This window comes from Argiope bruennichi, chromosome 3, assembly GCF_947563725.1.
Source record: "Argiope bruennichi chromosome 3, qqArgBrue1.1, whole genome shotgun sequence".
NCBI lineage: Eukaryota > Metazoa > Arthropoda > Arachnida > Araneae > Araneidae > Argiope > Argiope bruennichi.
Window position 1 is genome coordinate 137,619,972 of NC_079153.1, and position 20,415 is coordinate 137,640,386.

General features: G+C 28.4%; 1 protein-coding gene across 4 annotated transcripts in view; it reads left to right on the forward strand.

Annotated features, from left to right (window-relative positions):
• The window catches only part of LOC129963192 (uncharacterized), a 42,477-nt gene that overhangs the window by 17,219 nt on the left and 4,843 nt on the right, over positions 1–20,415 (forward strand). For 3 of the 4 annotated variants that reach the window (XR_008783956.1, XM_056077364.1, XM_056077363.1), the window contains exons 2-9: positions 70–303; positions 1,227–1,310; positions 3,570–3,740; positions 3,827–3,948; positions 8,590–8,715; positions 9,874–9,973; positions 16,274–16,442; positions 17,620–17,831. Coding sequence is in view for 3 of the 4 variants with exons in the window: in XM_056077364.1 (XP_055933339.1) it covers positions 70–303; positions 1,227–1,310; positions 3,570–3,740; positions 3,827–3,948; positions 8,590–8,715; positions 9,874–9,973; positions 16,274–16,442; positions 17,620–17,831 (1,218 nt within the window). In the remaining variant the exon portion in view is untranslated. Of the gene's footprint in view, positions 1–69; positions 304–1,226; positions 1,311–3,569; positions 3,741–3,826; positions 3,949–8,589; positions 8,716–9,873; positions 9,974–16,182; positions 16,443–17,619; positions 17,832–20,415 lie in introns of those variants that run through there. The other variant, XM_056077365.1, reaches the window with a different exon arrangement.

The following is a 20,415-nucleotide window of genomic DNA, read 5'->3' on the forward strand; positions in this document are numbered from 1 at the left end:
TGATTCTATTTTTATTTTATTTGATGAACGATTTAAAGCTAAAATAATTATGACTATTTTTTTCTACAGTTAGACAAATGTGGAATGTTCCAGAACAAAATTTCCAGAGCAACAATTACATTCTCCTTGAAGAATCATTTTGGTTAAAGTTTTGGAGTAATATTCACTTGTTTGTCTTGAAAATTCTGTATGAAGTACCTTATCATCAATATGGAGATTCCATAGGAGGGACTATTTTTCTGTGGCCAGATGCTTATGTTGATTCATTTATTGAATGCTTGAAATCAAGTATAATAAATAATGGTAACATGTTTTTTATTATTGTTGTTTTTATTTTTCTTATTCCTTTAACACCTAATAATGTTCTGAAAGGACAATCATATCTTTTTTTTGTTGCTAATTCGTAGATATTACGTAATTTATTGCTTTAACTTCAGGAATATCTTATATATCAACTAAACATATATTTGCAATATATATTCCTTTCTTGTATTAAAAATTAAGTATTTTTTATGCACTCAATTTTGATTTTTTTGAAATCATATTTGTACTTTGGAGCCTCAAAATCAGAGAAGGGTGTTTCATATTTTTGAAGACAAATATGTATGCACAGAAGTTATCTTTAAAAATTTCAATAAAATGTCCATTTTTAAAAATATATTTGAAATAAAAATGGCCATGATTTAAAGATTAGTATTATCAAATAAAAATGGACAGTTAGTATTAATAAAAATCTCTTAAAGATAAAATAGATACTTCTTGTTATGTATTTGTAAAAAGATCTACAACTTTGTTCTTGATGCTAGCATGATAGAAAAATGATTTTTTAGGTGATGTTATTGCAAATAGCCTATGGCAGTGAAAGAAAGGATTTGTATGGTTAACACCCATAACAATTAAAGAGAAGGACTTTGCAAGATTCTTCTTTTCTCACAAAAATTTACAAATGCTTTCAGTTTTTAAACAGTTTTCTTTCTTCTCCCCCCCCCTCCTTTTTTTAAAAATTTTTGGGGCACATTTTTTTATCATATGTTCCACTGTGAAATTCTCTCTCTATGTGTGTGTGTGTTTATTTATTTATTTAAAAACAGCAATTTATAAATGTTTTTGTACATTGCATAAATTGGTGGTCAAAAAAATTATTATTAAATGGTTGTCATTCAGTTTATTAGTATTGTTTCTCTTCAATTTGCTGTGCAATATTTTAAATAACTTTTTGCTTTCAGATATTACAGATGATGGAAAATATACTTTAAAACAAATTTATGAATATATTTTTATGAATAAAATACATGCATTGTGGGACAAAGGTAATTTTAACTTTTACTTTTTCTTATTATTTACTATAAGTAGAATAATTAAACCTCTTTGTGCCATGAACTGTAAATTATTAGGATTTATGTATTAGCAAAAGTCAATAATATAAAACCTTTGAATTTCATATGCATGTTGTATAAAAAAGTATGACACCTAATAGACAATAGGTGTTACTCAAATACATATTGACTCAAATACTGGGAAGCTACTATGATTTGAAATTATGCAAAATTCTAAAATATCTTTGTAAGAAAAACTTGATATTCTTTGAATTATGTAAATTTATCAAAATCGGTTGCTTGAAACAAAAAGCAATGATAAAACTATTTATTGGTAACATCATCTGAAAGTATAAATAAATTGAAAAAGATTTTTTTTTCTGATTTTTGAAACATAGAAGTATTATTGATGCAAAGTTTGAAACAAAGAGAAAGCTTAATTTATATTAACCAGATGGATTTGAGCTTTACAGTTGTGTTGCACATGAAAAACATGTTTTTTCAAAAAATGCCAATTGATAAAAAAAAAAAAAAAAAAAAAATCTGTTATGGGTAATATTTGCAGTCAGTGGTATAGTTGAAGCTGTCTTTGTTGAAACTAAATTCAATTCCATTCTATATCAAGATATGCTGGAAGATAGTTTATTACCAGCTGAAAAGAAAATAAATAATTTGTATTTTACAAAACTCTGATTGAAAGAATGAGATTAAAAAAAAAATTAATGACTATGTCGGAGTCCACTCTGTGTTCGATGGAAAGTCTATGGAGTATTCTAGATTGAGATAGATACATAAGAATAAAGGACATCCTGATTGAAGAATAAATATCTGTATAGAAATAAGTCTGATCTAAAAATTTCTGGAACATTATTTCTCCGACATCTTTCTAACTCTGCTTACTTTTATGATTTGATAATTAATGCAACTAATAAAGAAGTACAAGTAATACCAATACAACAGAAATGCAAGAAGTAAGGGAGTCAGTTAAGTAGAACTTCAAGCACTGAGTCAGCAGTTGAGTACAGCTCAAGTGAGGGAACAGTTGTTTGAGGGACGTGAAAAATGTGAAGTCTGTCTTCTTGTATAGTTCTCTTTGTCCGATTTGCACTGTTACGGTTGTTTATTACTGATTCGCTGCTTGTGCTGATTTATACTGTAAGTGCTGTTCTTATGTACACATGGCGGTGTTTTTGTGTTAAATAAAATCTTTATTTATTGAGAGCCACTTAGCTTTCGTCGTAAAGTCTATTGGATTGTATTACCATACACCAATTATACCGAATTCGTTAATTTCGGGGATTTTCGGAGAATTTTTTGTTGCTATGTGTAAATATATATTACCACAGTTGTAGTTTTGAAAAGGAAACTTGTATGACATTTTTTTAATATGTGATTTTATACGTTGATTGCAAACTTAATACATGGTAGCAGACAAGTTCTGCTATAAATTTATTCTGCATTAATATTCTTTTATAATACTGATCATTTACTTGGATAGTTTACTAGATTTTTCCTATTTTTTTTAAGAACTTTAAGAAGCTGATCAAGACCATTCTTAATATGAAATATATGTATTGCATTTATTTTAATGTAATTTTAAAATGCTGATTATCAAATCTTTTGTGATAGCTTCTAAACCTTATCAATTTTAATTGAAATTTATATATATATATATATATATATATATATATATATATATATATATATATATATATATATATATATATAGTTTTGGTGTATATAAATTATTTATATTCACTCTTTTTACTGCAATTTACAGTAACATTCTAAATATTTATGTTATATAGCAATATTCCTTTGAAGTTTTCTAATTTCTTTTAATTTTAAATTTTTATTTAATTATTAAATGCATTAGCAATTTTGAAAATATGAAATTTACGAATTTTCCATGTTACATGTTTAGCAAATTTTTACTGCATTAATATTTCTGTATTCTGTCTGTTAATTTTATATTCTTATATTTACTTATTTTCTTTTTATTTATTTTCAGTAAGCACTAGAAATTTATTAATACGAAATTTATTTCAAGTGCATGCTCATAAAAATAATTTAAATTTTTGCTTAAATTTTAATAGTTCCGTCTTAATTTTTAAACAACATATCGGATTTTAAGTGATTCAAATTCGTTATTATTTATTAAGTTGTATTTCCGTGATTGCCGACCTTTGCATTTTAATTCTATATCTAAGTCGCTTATTAAAAAAACTGATCTCATTATGACTTTTTTTTCAGAATTTTTATCTACAATTATTTCTTACTTTTCCCATCATTCCACACTTGTTCCATCGTCTTTAAATCAAATCAAAACCCTGCCAGGTAGCTTATTTCAAGCATGCATTGATGTGTTATTAAAAATTTTTGATGTAGACTTCCAAAATATGGATTTGCTTCTCTTTTTGCAATGTAAGTATGACAAAAATGATTTTGAATTTTTATGATTTATAAAACTGATTGAAGTATTATTTTTTTCATTTATTATCCTTTTTTAGGTTTGCATCAAATACATTCGACTTTGGATTTTTTTATTTTATGGACGAATAACCGAATTCGTGCTGCGTTTGCCTCTAGGAATTTATCTACATATTTGATTGTTTGTTGGTCAGATTGTAAAGTAAGATCTCTTAATTTATTTTTTATTTGAATTATTTCTTATTATTTACTTCGAAGAGGGTAAAGATGTATTTCTCAAATAGTGCTTAGGAAAATTGCTTAGTATTTGTTTTAGCATTTATGATGTATTCTTCGATATAAAGTTTTTTTTTTTTTTTTTTTTTTTTTGTATTCTAAATCTATTTACATTTTCCGGGTACTTATTAATTAACGATGAAAGAGCTAAAACTTTCCAAATGTAGTGCCAACCTATGAGCGCTCTTCTAATTTATGAAAAGAAAACAAGCATCGGTTCCCGCTGTTTATACAAAGTTTACAGGCAAAAAATCGTATTATCACTAACGAATTGCCAATCTTTCACTATTAATTAATAAGTAACACTTTAAGTTAAAGTTATGAAATTCATGTTATATCAAAGTACATATTAGTCACAAAAGTATCTAATTGGAACATTTATCTTGAATTTTTAACTGTAATATGAGATTTTTCAAACAGAAATAATTTGCTAAGATTACAGGAATAAAAAAAAAACGGATTTTTATAAAAGTTCCTCATCGTCCCCTTTCTTATGTTAAAATGTATATGCTGTAAATGTATGCTGTATCTGTATTCCAGCAAATAAATTTTCACCGCCGATTGCGACTTTATATTTCTTTGAAAATTCTTATCGCCTTGATGCATACTATTACTCCTCAGAATTTTTCGATAGAATTTTGTAATACCTTCTGCAAACAATGGTGCCGATGTTGCAGCGATGTTTCCCGGCAAACATTTTAGTTTTTCTTGAATATCTTAAAACCTCCTCCGTTTTCACACTAAAGAACTTATATCAAATTAAACAGTATAAAATTCCTTATATTTTCAAGCTTTTATTTTTCTTAAAGTTTTAATATTTTTGCAGATAAGGGTTCTAAACTACTTTTTCGTTTTCAATAATATACGACCCCCTGGTTCATCAAATCAGCATGTTACTTACACGAAAAATTGCCTTTAAGAATGTGCTTTCACTTAAAAAAATTCATAGTTGAAACACCATTTGTTATTTTTTTTAATTAATTATTTACAGTTTCCAAAAGTTTGCCGACTCCTTATATTTTTGCGATTTTCACCCCCTAAACGTCGTTTGGGACCCCATGTTGTATGGTGATTCTTTATCCTCTTGATACCTACTATAACCCCTCTGAATTTGTCGGTTGAATTCGGCAACAACCTGTATATATACTGTAGATACAGTATTATTAATTTTGGTTCCAAAACATCTGGCTGTTGCCTTTCTGCTGTAAGTTTTTTTCTCTCCCCAGCTGCAATAATTTTTTTTAAATGCTGCTTTTGTTAATTATAATTAAAATATGGTCGCATTATTTATGTTTAGCCGAAAATCTTGCGTCTTTACTTCTAATAGCAGCAGAGCTTTTAATTTTAAGTCTCAAATGCGTAATATATATCAAGACTTGATTTCAGTTCATTAGTGTATGAATTCCAATACATGTTTGTCAGGATATTTTTGAAAATATAGTAAAATAGAGTTTTCAGATTTTCTAAGAAGCCTGTTGAGAATTTTATATCAATAACAGCATGTTTTGTAAACAATATATACTTATCAATAAAAGTATTTATTATGTACCCTGCTGTAACTTCCCAACTAATGTAACTTTTCCCAATTCGATTTTTTGGAAATTGAGGAATTTGAAATGTAACCAATTTATTTTCAGTCTAGTTCAATATAGATTCAAAACTTTATTGGAAGAAAGAAAAAGTGGGAATTGATTGAAACAGAAAGAAGCAATATAAGTAGAAATGCCAATCATGAAATTTTGGAAACATGGAATTCGATTAAAAACACGTTCAACTATTTGAAGAAGCTGGTTCATGCTATTTTAATCACATTTTCGTCTACCTATGATTATTCATTCTACCTATGAGTCATTATTTTCAGTGATGAATAACATTAAAGACTCGCTTAGAAACCGTTTGGCAGATGACTCCAATTCAGCATGCATTCTGCTAAAAGTAACATCTTACAATCCTAATATAAGTTATTTGTCATTTAATCTGCAACAACATAAGTCACACTAATGTTACTTTAATTTGAATTACACGTATAAGTAAAAACTTTACTACTATATAGTGCAAAATGTATTTTTCCGTAGTAAATAAAGAGTTTTGAGTTGTTAGTATTTAGTTTTATTAGTTTCCCAATAATCACAAATCAAAATTATTTGACGGCACGTCTGTATCTCATTAAACATTTCTTTAAAAAAAATGGCACGTTCATCCATGAAGGTTCGCCACCCCTGATGTAGGGAGTCGTAAATTACTGAAAACGAAAAAGTAGTTTAGAACCCATATTTGCAAAAAATTAAAACTTGAAGAGAAATAAAAGCTTGGAAATGTAAGGAATTTTATATTCTGTAATTTAGTATAAGCGTGTAGTGTGAGAACTGAGGAGTTTTAAAGATATTCAAGAAAAACTAAAAAGGGAACGAGAAAACATCGCTGCAATATCCGTACCGTTCGCAGAGAGGCGTTGTCAAATTCGAAAGACAAATTCAGAGCAAGGATAGTAGGCGTTAAGTAGATAAAAAATTACCAGAAAACATAGGGTCGTAGATACTGTTTATTCAGTGAAAATCGCAAAAACAGACGCCGAAAAGACAATGAATCTGACGAAGAGAATCGCCTTATGAATGCGATGATTAGGAACAAGGTAAACGAGAAGGAGCCTTCCCATATGTAAAATGTTCATGCATTCGAGAAAAATGAAAGCAGCGAGGTATTCATTAATGAGCATTGCAGAATTGATGGTCGTGAAACGTCATTCGCAAACAACATCAGATTTCACGAATGTAACTAAAACGTGCTGGTGCTCCATTATGCACTTACCAAATGTTCTGGCGTACAATTGTCGGTGCCCCCTGCAGTAAATCGGGATGAACGTGCTGCAAGAAAACAAGGTACTTTGTGCCGCTGAGGTGTTCGGGCAGAAGACAAAATCCAAATAGAGGACTCTGTCCAGATGTTAATATCAAACGTGTTGTACGTTCTACGAGATAATGATGTGGGGATTTTCGAATGACCAAATATTTGCATTGTGCGTGTTGAAGACACCTCTCGTAAAGCAGATTTCATCTGAAAATAAAATTCTAACTGAAAAAATGTGCATCTTCCTGTGTGGTATTAAGCATCCAGTGTGCGAACTCCTCTCGATTTGTGATTTTCATTGAAAAACGTTACTTTCGAACCTATGTTTTCTGGTAATTTTTTATCTACTTAATGCCTACTATCCTTGCTCAGAATTTATCTTTCGAATTTGACAACGCTCTCTGAGACCATCGGTACTGATGTTGCAGAGATGTTTTCTCGTTCCCATTTTAGTTTTTCTTGAATATCTTTAAAACTCCTCAGTTCTCACACTACATGCTTATACCAAATTATAGAATATAAAATTCCTTACATTTCCAAGCTTTTATTTTTATTCAAGTTTTAATATTTTTGCAAATATGGGTTCTAAACTACTTTTTCGTTTTCAGTAACTTACAACCCCCTAGATCATCAAATCCACATGCTACCAGCATGAAAAAAAAAAAACTTTTAAGAATGTGCTTTCATTAAAAAAAAAAATTCATAGTTGAACCACCATTTGTTATTTTTTTTAATTAATTATTTACAGTTTCCAAAAGTTTGCTGACTCCTTATATTTTTGCGATTTTCACCCCCTAAACGTCGTTTGGGACCCCATGTTGTATGGTGATTCTTTATCCTCTTGATACCTACTATAACCCCTCTGAATTTGTCGGTTGAATTCGGCAACAACCTGTATATATACTGTAGATACAGTATTATTAATTTTGGTTCCAAAACATCTGGCTGTTGCCTTTCTGCTGTAAGTTTTTTTCTCTCCCCAGCTGCAATAATTTTTTTTAAATGCTGCTTTTGTTAATTATAATTAAAATATGGTTGCATTATTTATGTTTAGCCGAAAATCTTGCGTCTTTACTTCTAATAGCAGCAGAGCTTTTAATTTTAAGTCTCAAATGCTTAATATATATCAAGACTTGATTTCAGTTCATTAGTGTATGAATTCCAATACCTGTTTGTCAGGATATTTTTGAAAATATAGTAAAATAGAGTTTTCAGATTTTCTAAGAAGCCTGTTGAGAATTTTATATCAATAACAGCATGTTTTGTAAACAATATATACTCATCAATAAAATATAATTTTGAATGAATATTTTATTATATTATTGATAAATTTTATTAGGTATATCTCCATTACATTACTTTAGCAGTTTCTAAAAAAATTTTACATTTTTTCTTATTAATTTCCAAATGATGATGAATGATATTTTTATAATTTCTTTATTATTTTTTTAAATTCAGTTAGTGCTGGTTCTGATTTAGAAAAAATTTATGATTTTACAATACATTATATAATTATTAGCTATTTAAATACATTTGTTTACATATTATATAATTATTCTGCATGTAAAAAGGAATGAACATCTAAATTATCTATAAAAGAATATGAATTTTCTTTTTACATACTTATTTCAAAGTTTTTCTTTTCTGTCAGATTCCATTAAACGATGCATTTGATAATTAATACTTTTGTTATGTAATGGTTTCTTTTTTTATTTTGAAGGATGCTGTAAAATTACTTCAAACTAAAACAGCAGTTTTAGTTAAAAATACTGATTCTTTTACAAGAATTCCTGCTTTAAGACTTCAAAAAGAGAAAATTATTTGGAACCAAATTGATATTCTTACAGTAAGTAAAATTTTGGAACTAAATTTTTAACTTTCATTTTGTTTATATTAGCAGAAATGCTATGAATTGCCTTTTTCTGTAATACAAATTTTACAAAACATGCATAATCAAAACTCTTTTATTCAATTGTAATTTGTTTCCTTATTAAAAAAAGAAATATTCCTCCCCTTGGAATTAAACTTGTATCAATAAATAAAAATAATTTATTTATTGAAAATTGGAAATATTCATTTGATAATTAGCATTTAATTAGTGTAAGATTTAAGTTAAAACTAAATAATATTTTTATTAATTTATCTATATTGAGAATCTAATGTAAATTATATTTGTTTTAATCTTATGAAAGATATCAAGTTTCCATTGTGTGTAATAAGTTTATCTATAACAAATTCTTTTTATCCATAGCATACAAAATCTAATTACTATTATTTTCACAACTTGACGATTCTCAATGTATTTTCTATATCTCTTTAAAATTTTGAATCAGCATTTCTTATCTCTTATGTTCCTTCATTCAAAGCTATAAGAAATCCAATTACAATGCTAATAATCCATAAAGGGGTTAATCGTCTGAAAATTAGTACTTTTTCATGCATGTAAACATAAATGCATTTACTTAATTAATGAAATTTTTAATGGAATTTTGTGATTACAACTGTACTCCCATATTAAATTTTTGTTGCAATCAGTTGAAAAAGGGCATCCAAATATTCATTTGCAGTAGATTCAATAAAAATGCTAGATTCACTCTAAACATCTGTAGTTCATTATTATGATTCAACATTCTTATACAAGTCTAAAAGTGTGAACATTACCCTAGGTTCATAAAAGTTACCTTCATTACAAAGTAATGATATTCACGTTCTAGCATTAATAAATGAAAAGGTTGATTAATTTAAGGATTTTTAAGATTTATTTAATTAATTTAATGTGTAGTAGATGTAAATAATCATATGTTTGTAGATACAATACCTTTAAATAAGCTTATTCATAAACAAATTTTCTGCCCATTTTTATTAATTATATATGGCATGTTTTAGATTTTTTTATTCAATAATTTTTTTAATTTTATTTTAAGGTTTTTTATTGAAGTAAACATTTATTTCATGCAATTTTCCATATATATATTTAGTATCTTCTTCCTTTTTTTATATAAAGGGGTGCATTTCTGAAGTCCCAAATCTTGTTTGCAACTTCTGTTTTTCTGCCATTAGAAATGATTTCCTGCTTCCTGTAAATGAGCATTCTAGAAACAAATGTAAGTGAATTTTGTATTTATGCTATCAATTTTGTTCCTGGCTGTATTCCACTATCTATTTTATGTGTGATGGAATTAAACAAAATACTTGATCAGGGACAGATAGGGCAGAATTGTAGCACCTCTAGCCTTTATCAATTTATAAATTTAATTTTATAATTATTTCCTTTTTGATGTTATTTTCAAATCCTTCAACAATTAAATACAGTTTATTCTCAGTGCTTGAGACAAAGCACAAGAAAAATACAAAATCATGTAAGAGTAGAATAGGGAAGAATTTTATTACTTTGTATTTTTTCCTATAAGATTTCTTACAATTTTTCAGCTTCCTAGCTGAATAGACGCATTTATAATATCCTTTTTTTTCCCCCCATTTTGACTTTTTTCAGCATCTTTTAGATTTAAATATATTTTTCATTGTGGAAAATTATTTCATGAAATGAAATATAAAAATAAATAATAAAAGAAAATGGAAAAAGTAATTAAAGGATGATTAAAATATTTAATTAAAATACTAATGGGAATAAATTTAAAAATTGAAAATAAAATTGAACTTGAACGATTGAAACGCATATGCCTTCAAGGAATATGGCTTCTTTAAAAAAATATCCAATACTTTGTATTGCTTTGTGCTATCGATTCAGAATAAAATGTTGCAAATTTGAACCAACAGAACTTCTTAAAGAGCTGTATTATGTATGTAAATGTGCAATAGCATTACTGCACACTTATATGCGGACACAGCACCATAAATGAATCTTTTTTGTCTTGCTCATATTTGATATATTCAAATAGAAAATATTTGTAGTTACCAAAATTTGCTTTTTTTATTTTATTTTATTTTTTTATTAGGAATCTCACTTTTTAGGGTTACCTCCCCCCCCCCCAAATGAAATTCAAATTATGTTTGCCTATCAATTTATATATAAAAACAGATTGTTTTTCAGGAAGTGTAGAAGATTGGGCACCTGCTTGAAATTAAGAACCAATTAATTAACCATGAATATTATTTAATTTTTTTTAGTAGTGTAAGATTAAAGGTATTGACTATCAGTGTATCAGCCCATGTGTATTTTTGTGTGATGTGTTAATCACTGAAACATCTAAGAAAAAATTACTGGTCTATTTTTTGTTCAAAATAAAATTAGAAAGGAAAATTTCATTTTGACTAAAAAATTATGCTATTTTATTGATGCACTTGTTTTATATTAACATTATGCCTTATTAACTTATTTAATGTTTAGCTCCATTTGTCTAAATCCTTACAAATAAAATCAAGGAAGGCTAAAAATAATTCAAAAAATGTATTTTAAAATTAAATTCTGCATTAAAAAATTATAAAAAATATATTTTTTTATTTAAAATTTCTTTATTAAAAATATTATCAAGACAAAAATCTGATAATAAATTTTGTTAACTAATTATTAAATTATTTAAAATAAATTAAAAAGGGTATAATTTAAGTTATGCATAAATCATTATTGCCTAGTAAAGAAAAGTGCATCCACAGATGTGTAACATGAGCCACTACTGCATAATATTAATTAACTGATGTTAATATAATATAATATTAATTAACATATGTTATGCTATGCTATAAAATTACACAAAAACCTTTCAGTGTAATTAAAATCATTTACTGCATTTTGCCACTTCACTAAAAAATATAGCAAATTTAAATTCCAGCAGATTTGTGATAAATTTCTTATTGTTTAGCATTGTAAATTATACTGCATGTTGCAAGGTTTTCACCTCCTCTCATCTGATTGTAAAATTGAAAATCTAATGCAACCCTTACTTCCAAATTAGAACATAGAATTCTCATATTTATTTTCAAGTTTTATTGTACAGTTTCACTCCTTTTGAAATCTGTTTGTAGAAATGTTCCAAAAATACGTAATGAAATTTAATTCCTTCGTGAACTGCAGAAACACTCAAACTCCCAAACTGCATGTGCAGACTGGATAATTCAAAAAAGCAGTTGGGTAAATCGATGCAAATGGCCAATGGAAGTGCAAAAATAAGGAATAGACGTGAATTAATTCTTGCATATTATTTGCAAATATTTCATTGCAACAATTTTTGCAATAATGACTCCAAATTTATCCACTAATTAACTACACATCTTTGGCAGCATTGATTGCTTAACTAGCTTACCTATTTTGCCTGGCTTTGGTTCAGTTTTCTTCCTAACATGCAGATCTAACAAATATTTGTATGAACAAGATTCTTATTGGTACTCATACAAAAACATAAGCAAAATTTATAATTATTGTTATAATTGCTATACAGCTGCTTACAAAGTAATCAGTTACAACATCATTAACTAATAATTATGTTGTTAAGAAACAGTTTGTATTTCTTTTCATGTCTATTTTTTATATTTGTACTTCAGTGGCTTTGTTACTGGGTTTTCTACCTCTCTGTATTTATTTCATGCTAATCGTTTTTGGTGACTATCTGGTTCATGCAGAAATTGTGCTTATTTTCAATGAAATCTTGTATGCATAGTTTAATATTCATGCTTCCCTCAAGAAAATATTTTTAAATGTCTAATTGTAAAAGAAATTAAAGCTGTGTTAGTTTAATAGATTAACGCTTATTCTGCCCATTGTACCAATGAACCATCCTTATAGTGTTAAGTCCCATGAAATCATAATGCTTTAAAACACAATTGTCCAACTCGGCTATATCTTGCGATACAAAAACTTTGCTTTCTTATTTGCTATTAGCACTAGCCTTTGGCAGTAATTCAGTTTTCCAGGATTAATAGTTACCAAAAATCTCAATCAAATGCTGTGTGTAATTATATCTTAATGATTTATATTCACATGTTTTAAATTTATATACGGGAAAATATTTATACACTTCAAATTTGTTTGAACTCATATTATTTTAGATACCTTCATTGTTCTGTTCATTGTATTATACATTTCGTCTATATCTTTATGAAAACAATTATATCACAGAAAAGAATAGCAGTGTTTAAAATGGAGCACCATTGTTTGATTAAAATTTCAAAAAATTACAATCATATCATGTACCTAACTCGTAATGTAACTAAACCTATGCAATATAATAAAATAGTTTGAATCTTCATATTTTGATCACCAGGAATGGGAAGAAAATGTTAAGATGAAACATTTATAGCAGCAATGAAAACAATGTGGGTTTCATTTCAACATTGAAATATATTGTTATAAAAGAAATTATACAATGAAAATTGATATTATTAAAAAGATAATTATTTGAATTTTGAGATGATGTAAAGTTTTTATGTAATTTTTTGGATATTGTTGTGATAAAAACTTAAAGATTTAGATGGATTTTTAATTTAATTTTAATAGAAATTTCAAAAAAATTACTCTCACATTTCTATCCTTTAATATATATATATATATGCTCTAGATTGCTATTTGGTAGCTCTAGATTAGTAGATCATGCCAACTGTCAGCGCCAACACTCATACTGTCGCATAAACACACAAAGAGAAACACAGACATGCACTCATTCATTTTTATTGGTAGTAGAGACTTGTTTCATGTTTGCAAAGATGCAATTTTATAGTTGATTTTTCATACACTTCTTGATGTTCTAAAGTTATGAATTTCTAATGATAATTCTATAAATAATTTTTTCAGAATTTAATAATTTCTTAATCAAATGAATTTGATTTATAATTACTAAACCCTTATTTGGTGTTATTGAAGCTCCATAATGTTTTCTTTACTTTTTTAACATGGTATGAATATCATATAAATTCCTTTCTTGATTTTTAAAGATAGACTTAGCTTCATTTCAATAATCAGCCAATTGAGCCTTCCTATTCATTCCCAGAATATCTTTATCAGCAATACTTCATAAGTGTTTGGGAAACGGAGCTTCAATAAAAAGTTCTCTAAAAAAAGGAAAATATTCTGATGTGGGAAAAAGATTTCCACATTTCCTGGAATGAGTAGTAATATTCTTAGCATGAGATTGTTGAGCTCTTTTCCAAAATGATAGCTCAACTATTTTTATGTGATGCTTATATTTTGATTTCAATTGAAGTGCACTCATATTGCAAAAATGTTTCTTTTGTACTGAAAATGGTAACCTCTGCTGTTTTCTTTCTCTGCTAAGTGTTTTGCCTGCAAAAGGTTTCTTTTGACTTATCAGTTCGTCTTTAAATTTTTTTCATACTGTTTGTGTTAAAGAAGAAGATTATAAAGAATCAAGTTGAGAAATTGTGAGGATATAGATTAGTAAAAGAAAGCAATAATCTATTTTAGCTTTGAAGAATTATATCTATAAAATGATTAGACATTGCATAGATTTTTAAAAATACTAAAGGAATTGAATAAACCCTAAGCTCATATGAATAGTTTATTTAATATATTGTTTCAGATATTTAATAGAAATGATTTTCTTTAAATTTGATTCAGATTATTCTCATGTTTCCTATTCTGTAGAATTTTTATCTTGTACGAAATTTTGGCTTGTATGAAAGATTTGACATTAAAGCAGTTATGGATTAATTTAAAAAATGTTAAGTAAATAAAAAGTAATTTAGCGTATAGTTATTTGGGTGATATTTTTAAACTTATTTTCATGCAAACAAGACTGCTGGAGCTATCTTAACACTTTCTTTATGTACCAAGGCAAAAACATTAAACAAATGTATTTTTGATCTGATGAGGATAGGTTTTCTATTTTGATTATTAAAATATTTAAATAAACAATCATTACTATTATTTGAATCTGTTGCTACCAATTAATATAAAAAGCATGCAAAGATTCTTGCACTGTGCTTTTCAATTGTGACTATGGTATGGTTTCTGGAAATATATTTATAAAAAAAAATCAAAATTAGCAAAATTGTGAAAATATTTTGCTAATATTAAATTCAATATTCAAATATTAGTATATTACTATATTTTGTTAAACTACGTATGCATTGAATAATGTCAAGTGTTGTAAAAAAATACTTATTCTGTATAGTATTGTTTATTTAGGCAATTATTCCTCTATTTCTGTTTTTAAAATTGTAATCCTATACTACTAGAGTACTGACCTAACGCAACGAGAAAAACCCTAATAACCCTAAAAGTAGTTGTCAATCGGCATGAAAACGAGATACTCTATTGCATTTTAGGGTTGAAGGAAAGGATTGGTTTTTTTTTTTTTTTTTTTGGCGCTAGTAGAACCGGTTAGAAGTCTCCTTTTGCTTTGTACTTCGGTCGATGCCTGACGCTCATATTTTGTGATTTTCTGATCAATTCTATCTCTTGTGGATATTCGTTATGTGTAATATATCTGTGAGAAGTGCTGCGAATGACTGGATAACCAATGTTGGAGAGTATGTGTAATTCCAAAGATTGGGATAGACATTTCGTTAGTTTTTAAAAGAATATGAAACAGATAAATATCTTTAATTTTTCCTGTTTATTGATTTATTCATATTTTAATTTTTTGCTGAATTTCGTGTTTTTATTTAGATTAAACAGTAACGATTTATTATTAATTAAACAGTAATACGTTCTTTTTTTTTTTTCTTGACCTTAAGTTTATTATTTGAAACTATCATTTTCATCAATTCAAAATTTAGAAATTTTAGTGTAAAACGAAACAAAACAAAAAATTCCTGCCTTAAAACGAAAGTTTTCCTCTCTTAATGAATCTTCAAGAAAATATCAAATTATTTTGTTATTATCCAATGGTTTTTTTAAAATTGACGGCTGCCTTAGGTCTTAAAAAAAATTCAATACAAATCAGTAGAAGAAATGTCGATGAAGGCATTCTTGTGCAAGACATCATTTTCAATCTTAAATAACAAGGAATTTTTTTTATCTACAATTTAATAACAAATTTGTTATTATATAAATACATCTGCATTATCACAGGCAAAATGAATTTCTCGCCTAGTGAAGCGCGTTTAGTTAGCCAAATGTTGTGATCCATTTTAATGCCCACTTCCCCCCTTTCTTCGACTCGTCTACTTACGGCAACCATGTTCAGGGTTTTTCTCATGACAGTAGGTCAGTCATTAAGTGTTGCTATTATTTTTGTGCGAGTATGTTCATATTACATTGAACTATAATAGGGTATTGCTTAGCGTATTATAATATAATATTTAAACCGTTCAAGAGCTCTGGGCTGTGAAATTTCTTTTTATCGAAATAATTATAAAGATTGTCTTATTTATATTATTTTTATATATTTATTCACAGTTGATTTATTGGGCAAGTCATCAGTTTCATGTCATCCATTTTAGCTGAAATTATTTGTGTAGAAGAAATGCTTATTTATTATGATATCTAGGCTTTTGTTTCGGACAAAATATTCTCAAACTGGAGGCTTTGGAAGAGCTTATGTATTCTTTGACTGAAGTTGTTAACATCTCAGATCATTTGCCCGTACTGACAGCAATCTCAACATCTGTTGCCCAAGCTTTCATTTTTATTTTGCATCATAAGAAAAAAACGATGAGGTAGTTTTCTCTCTCTCTCTCTCTCTTTTATATTTCTTATAAATTGTTATTTATTATCTGAAAAATGTCCAGTATTTATGAATGATATATTTTTAAATGAATTGCTTCAGTAAATATTTGCTAAACTAAGTATTTTTGTTATGTATTCTTTCTTCAGATTCTTTGTCCTTTTATTGATTCACTTTATTGAGATGTCCAGACTGTATTCTCTTATAACATAACTCAACAGTTGTAAATGGTAAATGGTTGATTTGCGCCACAATTCTACACACTTTTTGATTTTATCATGAAAATGCTTGTAGCATTTCACACTACATTTCTTTCTCATATACAAAAAGAAAGTATTGTAATTACCAAAAAAATTCGAACTCAAAATTTTAGCGAACCTCTATATTGTTGATCTCCTGTAGTCCGAAGAACACATTTTGGAAAGATGTCAGTCTGTCTGTGAGCATAAAAACTCAAAAAAAAGAAGAAAAAAAAAACCTTTGAGTTAGATGGGTAAAATTTAGTATGTGGCCTCAACAATAAATTTGTTGATTTCTGCCAAATTTTGAAAGAAATCCATTCTGAGAAAGTCTGGCTGTCCAAGTGCAGATGAGTGTGATAACTTCAAAAAAAAAAATCAAGAGCCAGGTAAAATACGGTGCGCATCGAAAATATAAATCCGTATCAAATTTTGTGTAAAATCAGTCCAAAGTCGATCGGTCTCTACTTATGCATGGATGTAAATGCAACAGTTTAAGTGTAACAAATCAGATAGCTGAAATTTGATTCACAGTTTTAGAATATAAATTGTAGATTTTATCAAATTTTTAATCAAATCTGTCAAAGGTTTGACCATCTGTCGGTCTGTGTTTTCACAAACATGTAATTGTGATAATTCAAAAACGCAATGGCATTCAATAAAAGTAGTTTCTTATGTTAACTTTTGATTACAATTGTTGTTTTATATCAAATTTTGGTTTCAAATGGTCGGAAAAAAGCACCCAAAGTACAAATTAATCTTTCTGTTAATTGTGTATTAACTGCATGTCTGCAATTTATCGCCAAAACAAACTGCAAGATAGATTCAATAAAAAAGCTATATTCACGCCAAAAATCGATCTTTCATAATTATTAAGATTATTGAATTTCTATATGTTCGATGAGTTCATTTTTTCCCCCTTTCCTTTAGTGTCGAGTTGATACGTTTTATTGAATATGAACTTGCCAAATTCCGTGAATGGTTAGATAAGCGAGATTCTGCACAGGACGAGAAACTTAAGTTAAAAAATTTGGTTTGCCTGAGGAAAGTGGAGGCCATTTTAAAGTACATTCAAATTCCAACTTCCCGATCAAGCATCTTTTCAATGCGACTGAATCGTGTTATGCCAGTAACTGATACAGGTATAAGTAACTGAAATTGATTTGATTATCATAAAAGTTTAAAGAAAAATTTACTTTATATGCTATTTTTTGTTATGCCTTTATATTATTTTTTTTTCTCCTGAGAACTAAGTACTGTTACACACTATATAGACAGATATATGTTTATATTGAAATTTAATCTATGTTATATATTATATATCCATTATTATATTTGTAACAAAATGTTTTTCTGTGCAATAATTTAAAATATTATTCTGGGCTGACATCTACTTCTATATATGTTTTGGCTGTGTAAATGAAAAATATACTGAATCAATGAGTGTGTGCTTCATGAAACATTTAATCACAATGCAAACACAACACAATGTCCCATTAAGTTTTTTAGTAAATCTTAATTTAAAAAGGGAAACAGGGTTGCCACGGTCGAGAGAACCTGGAAAACCGAGAAAATACAAGAAATTTGAAAATCGCCTAAAAAAACAGAGGAATTCGAAAATTTTCGTAAAAACCATGAAAATATAGGGAATTCTAAGTCTCTCAGTTTCTTTTTTATTCCATCTAAGAAAACTGCCGGTCTGTGAACATTCCATTAATAAAAGATCATAGCCATAGCACCAAAAATGGAACAGGTGTGTAACGTGGAAACCCGTTCCTTTTCTACTCGTTCCCCCATTTTTTGTATAGATTAATCTAATTTCGGTTTTAAAGACAGCTGTTGTTCTTTTTGAACTTGAAAGTAGGAGATTGGATTTATAACATCAATAGCTGTTATCCCCTGTTTCCAGATGAAGAGAGCAAAAAAATTATATCAATAAACACAAGAGCGCACACATACTCAAAACAAATTGTACACGTAATGGTGATGAAGGAAAGAGACTCAGAAAGAGCTTAACAGATTGTTTTTCAGTAAAATTAATAGATATTGAAGTGCTTCAGTGCTTGAAAAGAAACTTGCAGATTGATCTTGTTTGCAGTAATTTTACCCAAAACATTTTTTAAGGAGATATCTTGTCTATCTAATTGCAGAAAAGTCCACAACTTGTCTCTGTAATATGTATACTTTGTGAACGAGAGAATTATGTGTTCAATATCATTAATACAATTACATTCATGACAAAGGGGATCATTTTGGAGATTAAAACGATTCAACAGCCCTGGTGTTATAATTGTTTTGCTGATTAGCCTGGCCAAAACAACAACTTTTCTCCGATTTTTGGACCAAGAAGAAAGTGCTTCAATGCTAAGGACGTCACCTAAGGAGATGAAATATTTACTGTTTTTATAATTATTGATTGTGATTTGATGTGTCACTTGTTTGAAGCTTGGAATAATGTCTTCAGGAGAGATCGATTCAACCCAAGGTGTATTTTCTGTAACTTATTTGGCTAAGCGATCTGCAATCTCTTTCCAGATTATATTCTAGTGACGAGGTACCCATATGAAGGATATTTTTTGGTTTAGTTTGGTTAAAGTTTCAACTTTGGAGGCTATGCGTTGAATAATTTTTGGCGACTGGGGGGGGGGCAGCAATTTTGCCTGAATATTGCAAATTGCAGTTTGGTTAGCTATGAAGAGTATGAAACCATGTAAGCTATTGCGTAGTTTTTTGGTACAAATTAGATAATAAGTAATGCGTTATGTGAGGATACGTTCAACGATTTTGCAAAAAACTGAGGTTATGGTAATGAACCGATAGGAAGGAACTTTGGTTTTGTCTTTGTTAGATTTCGGAAGCGGAATAATTAGAGCGTTTTTCCATTGTTTGAGGATGTCATCTGAATCAAATTGGTGTTCATGTAGTTTCAAAATAATTTGAAGTTGATCGTTTTTGATATTTTTGAACCAGATGGTTGGGATATTTTCAGCTCCAAGAGTAGAGTTTTTTAGCTTAATGGATTACTTTCTTAAGTTCCCAAATTTCGAATTTGCTATTGAGGAAGGAATTTATTCCAGATAAATCCAAGCCAATCAACGAAATCGTTGCTCAGAGCCGATGAACGGGATGCTCCCCAAAGATTGTAGTGCAAATTAAAATCGCCACAGATGAAAGTAGGTAAAGTAAGAGAAACAAAGAAGTGTTTTGCTTGGTCAATATCAAAACCTTGTGGAACATATAAATTAATAATGTTGAATTTAACATTTTGGAATTGTACTTCGTCTGCGAAAAGCTCCAAGTTAAAATCTTCTCTAATATGGTTGGGAATTAATTCTTCCGGACATGTTAGCAGGAATGCCAGTTAGAAGACCGGTATATTTGTCTGTATGTACGGAAAAAATTTATGTTTCGGAAAGAAAATTTCTGTTTGAAAGACCCAAAAGGAAGAGGTAGAAAAAGGAGGAATTGAAAGCCAGAGCTTTTTCCCTTTAATTCCCCTGCAATTCTATTGCAGAAAGGTCATAAAAAAGGACAGTTAAAATGATTATTTGAAACTGGTTTTAGCTTGAGACTTTAAGAAAAACAAAAGGCAAAAGGGATTCAAAAACCAAGAGGCTCGTTAGATGGAACCCGAATTTTGAAAAGGAGGGATAAGCAATTCCATCATTTAGGAAAAAGAAAAGCAAAAACACGAAGAAAAAAACAAGGAAAAAGAGAAAACCCATC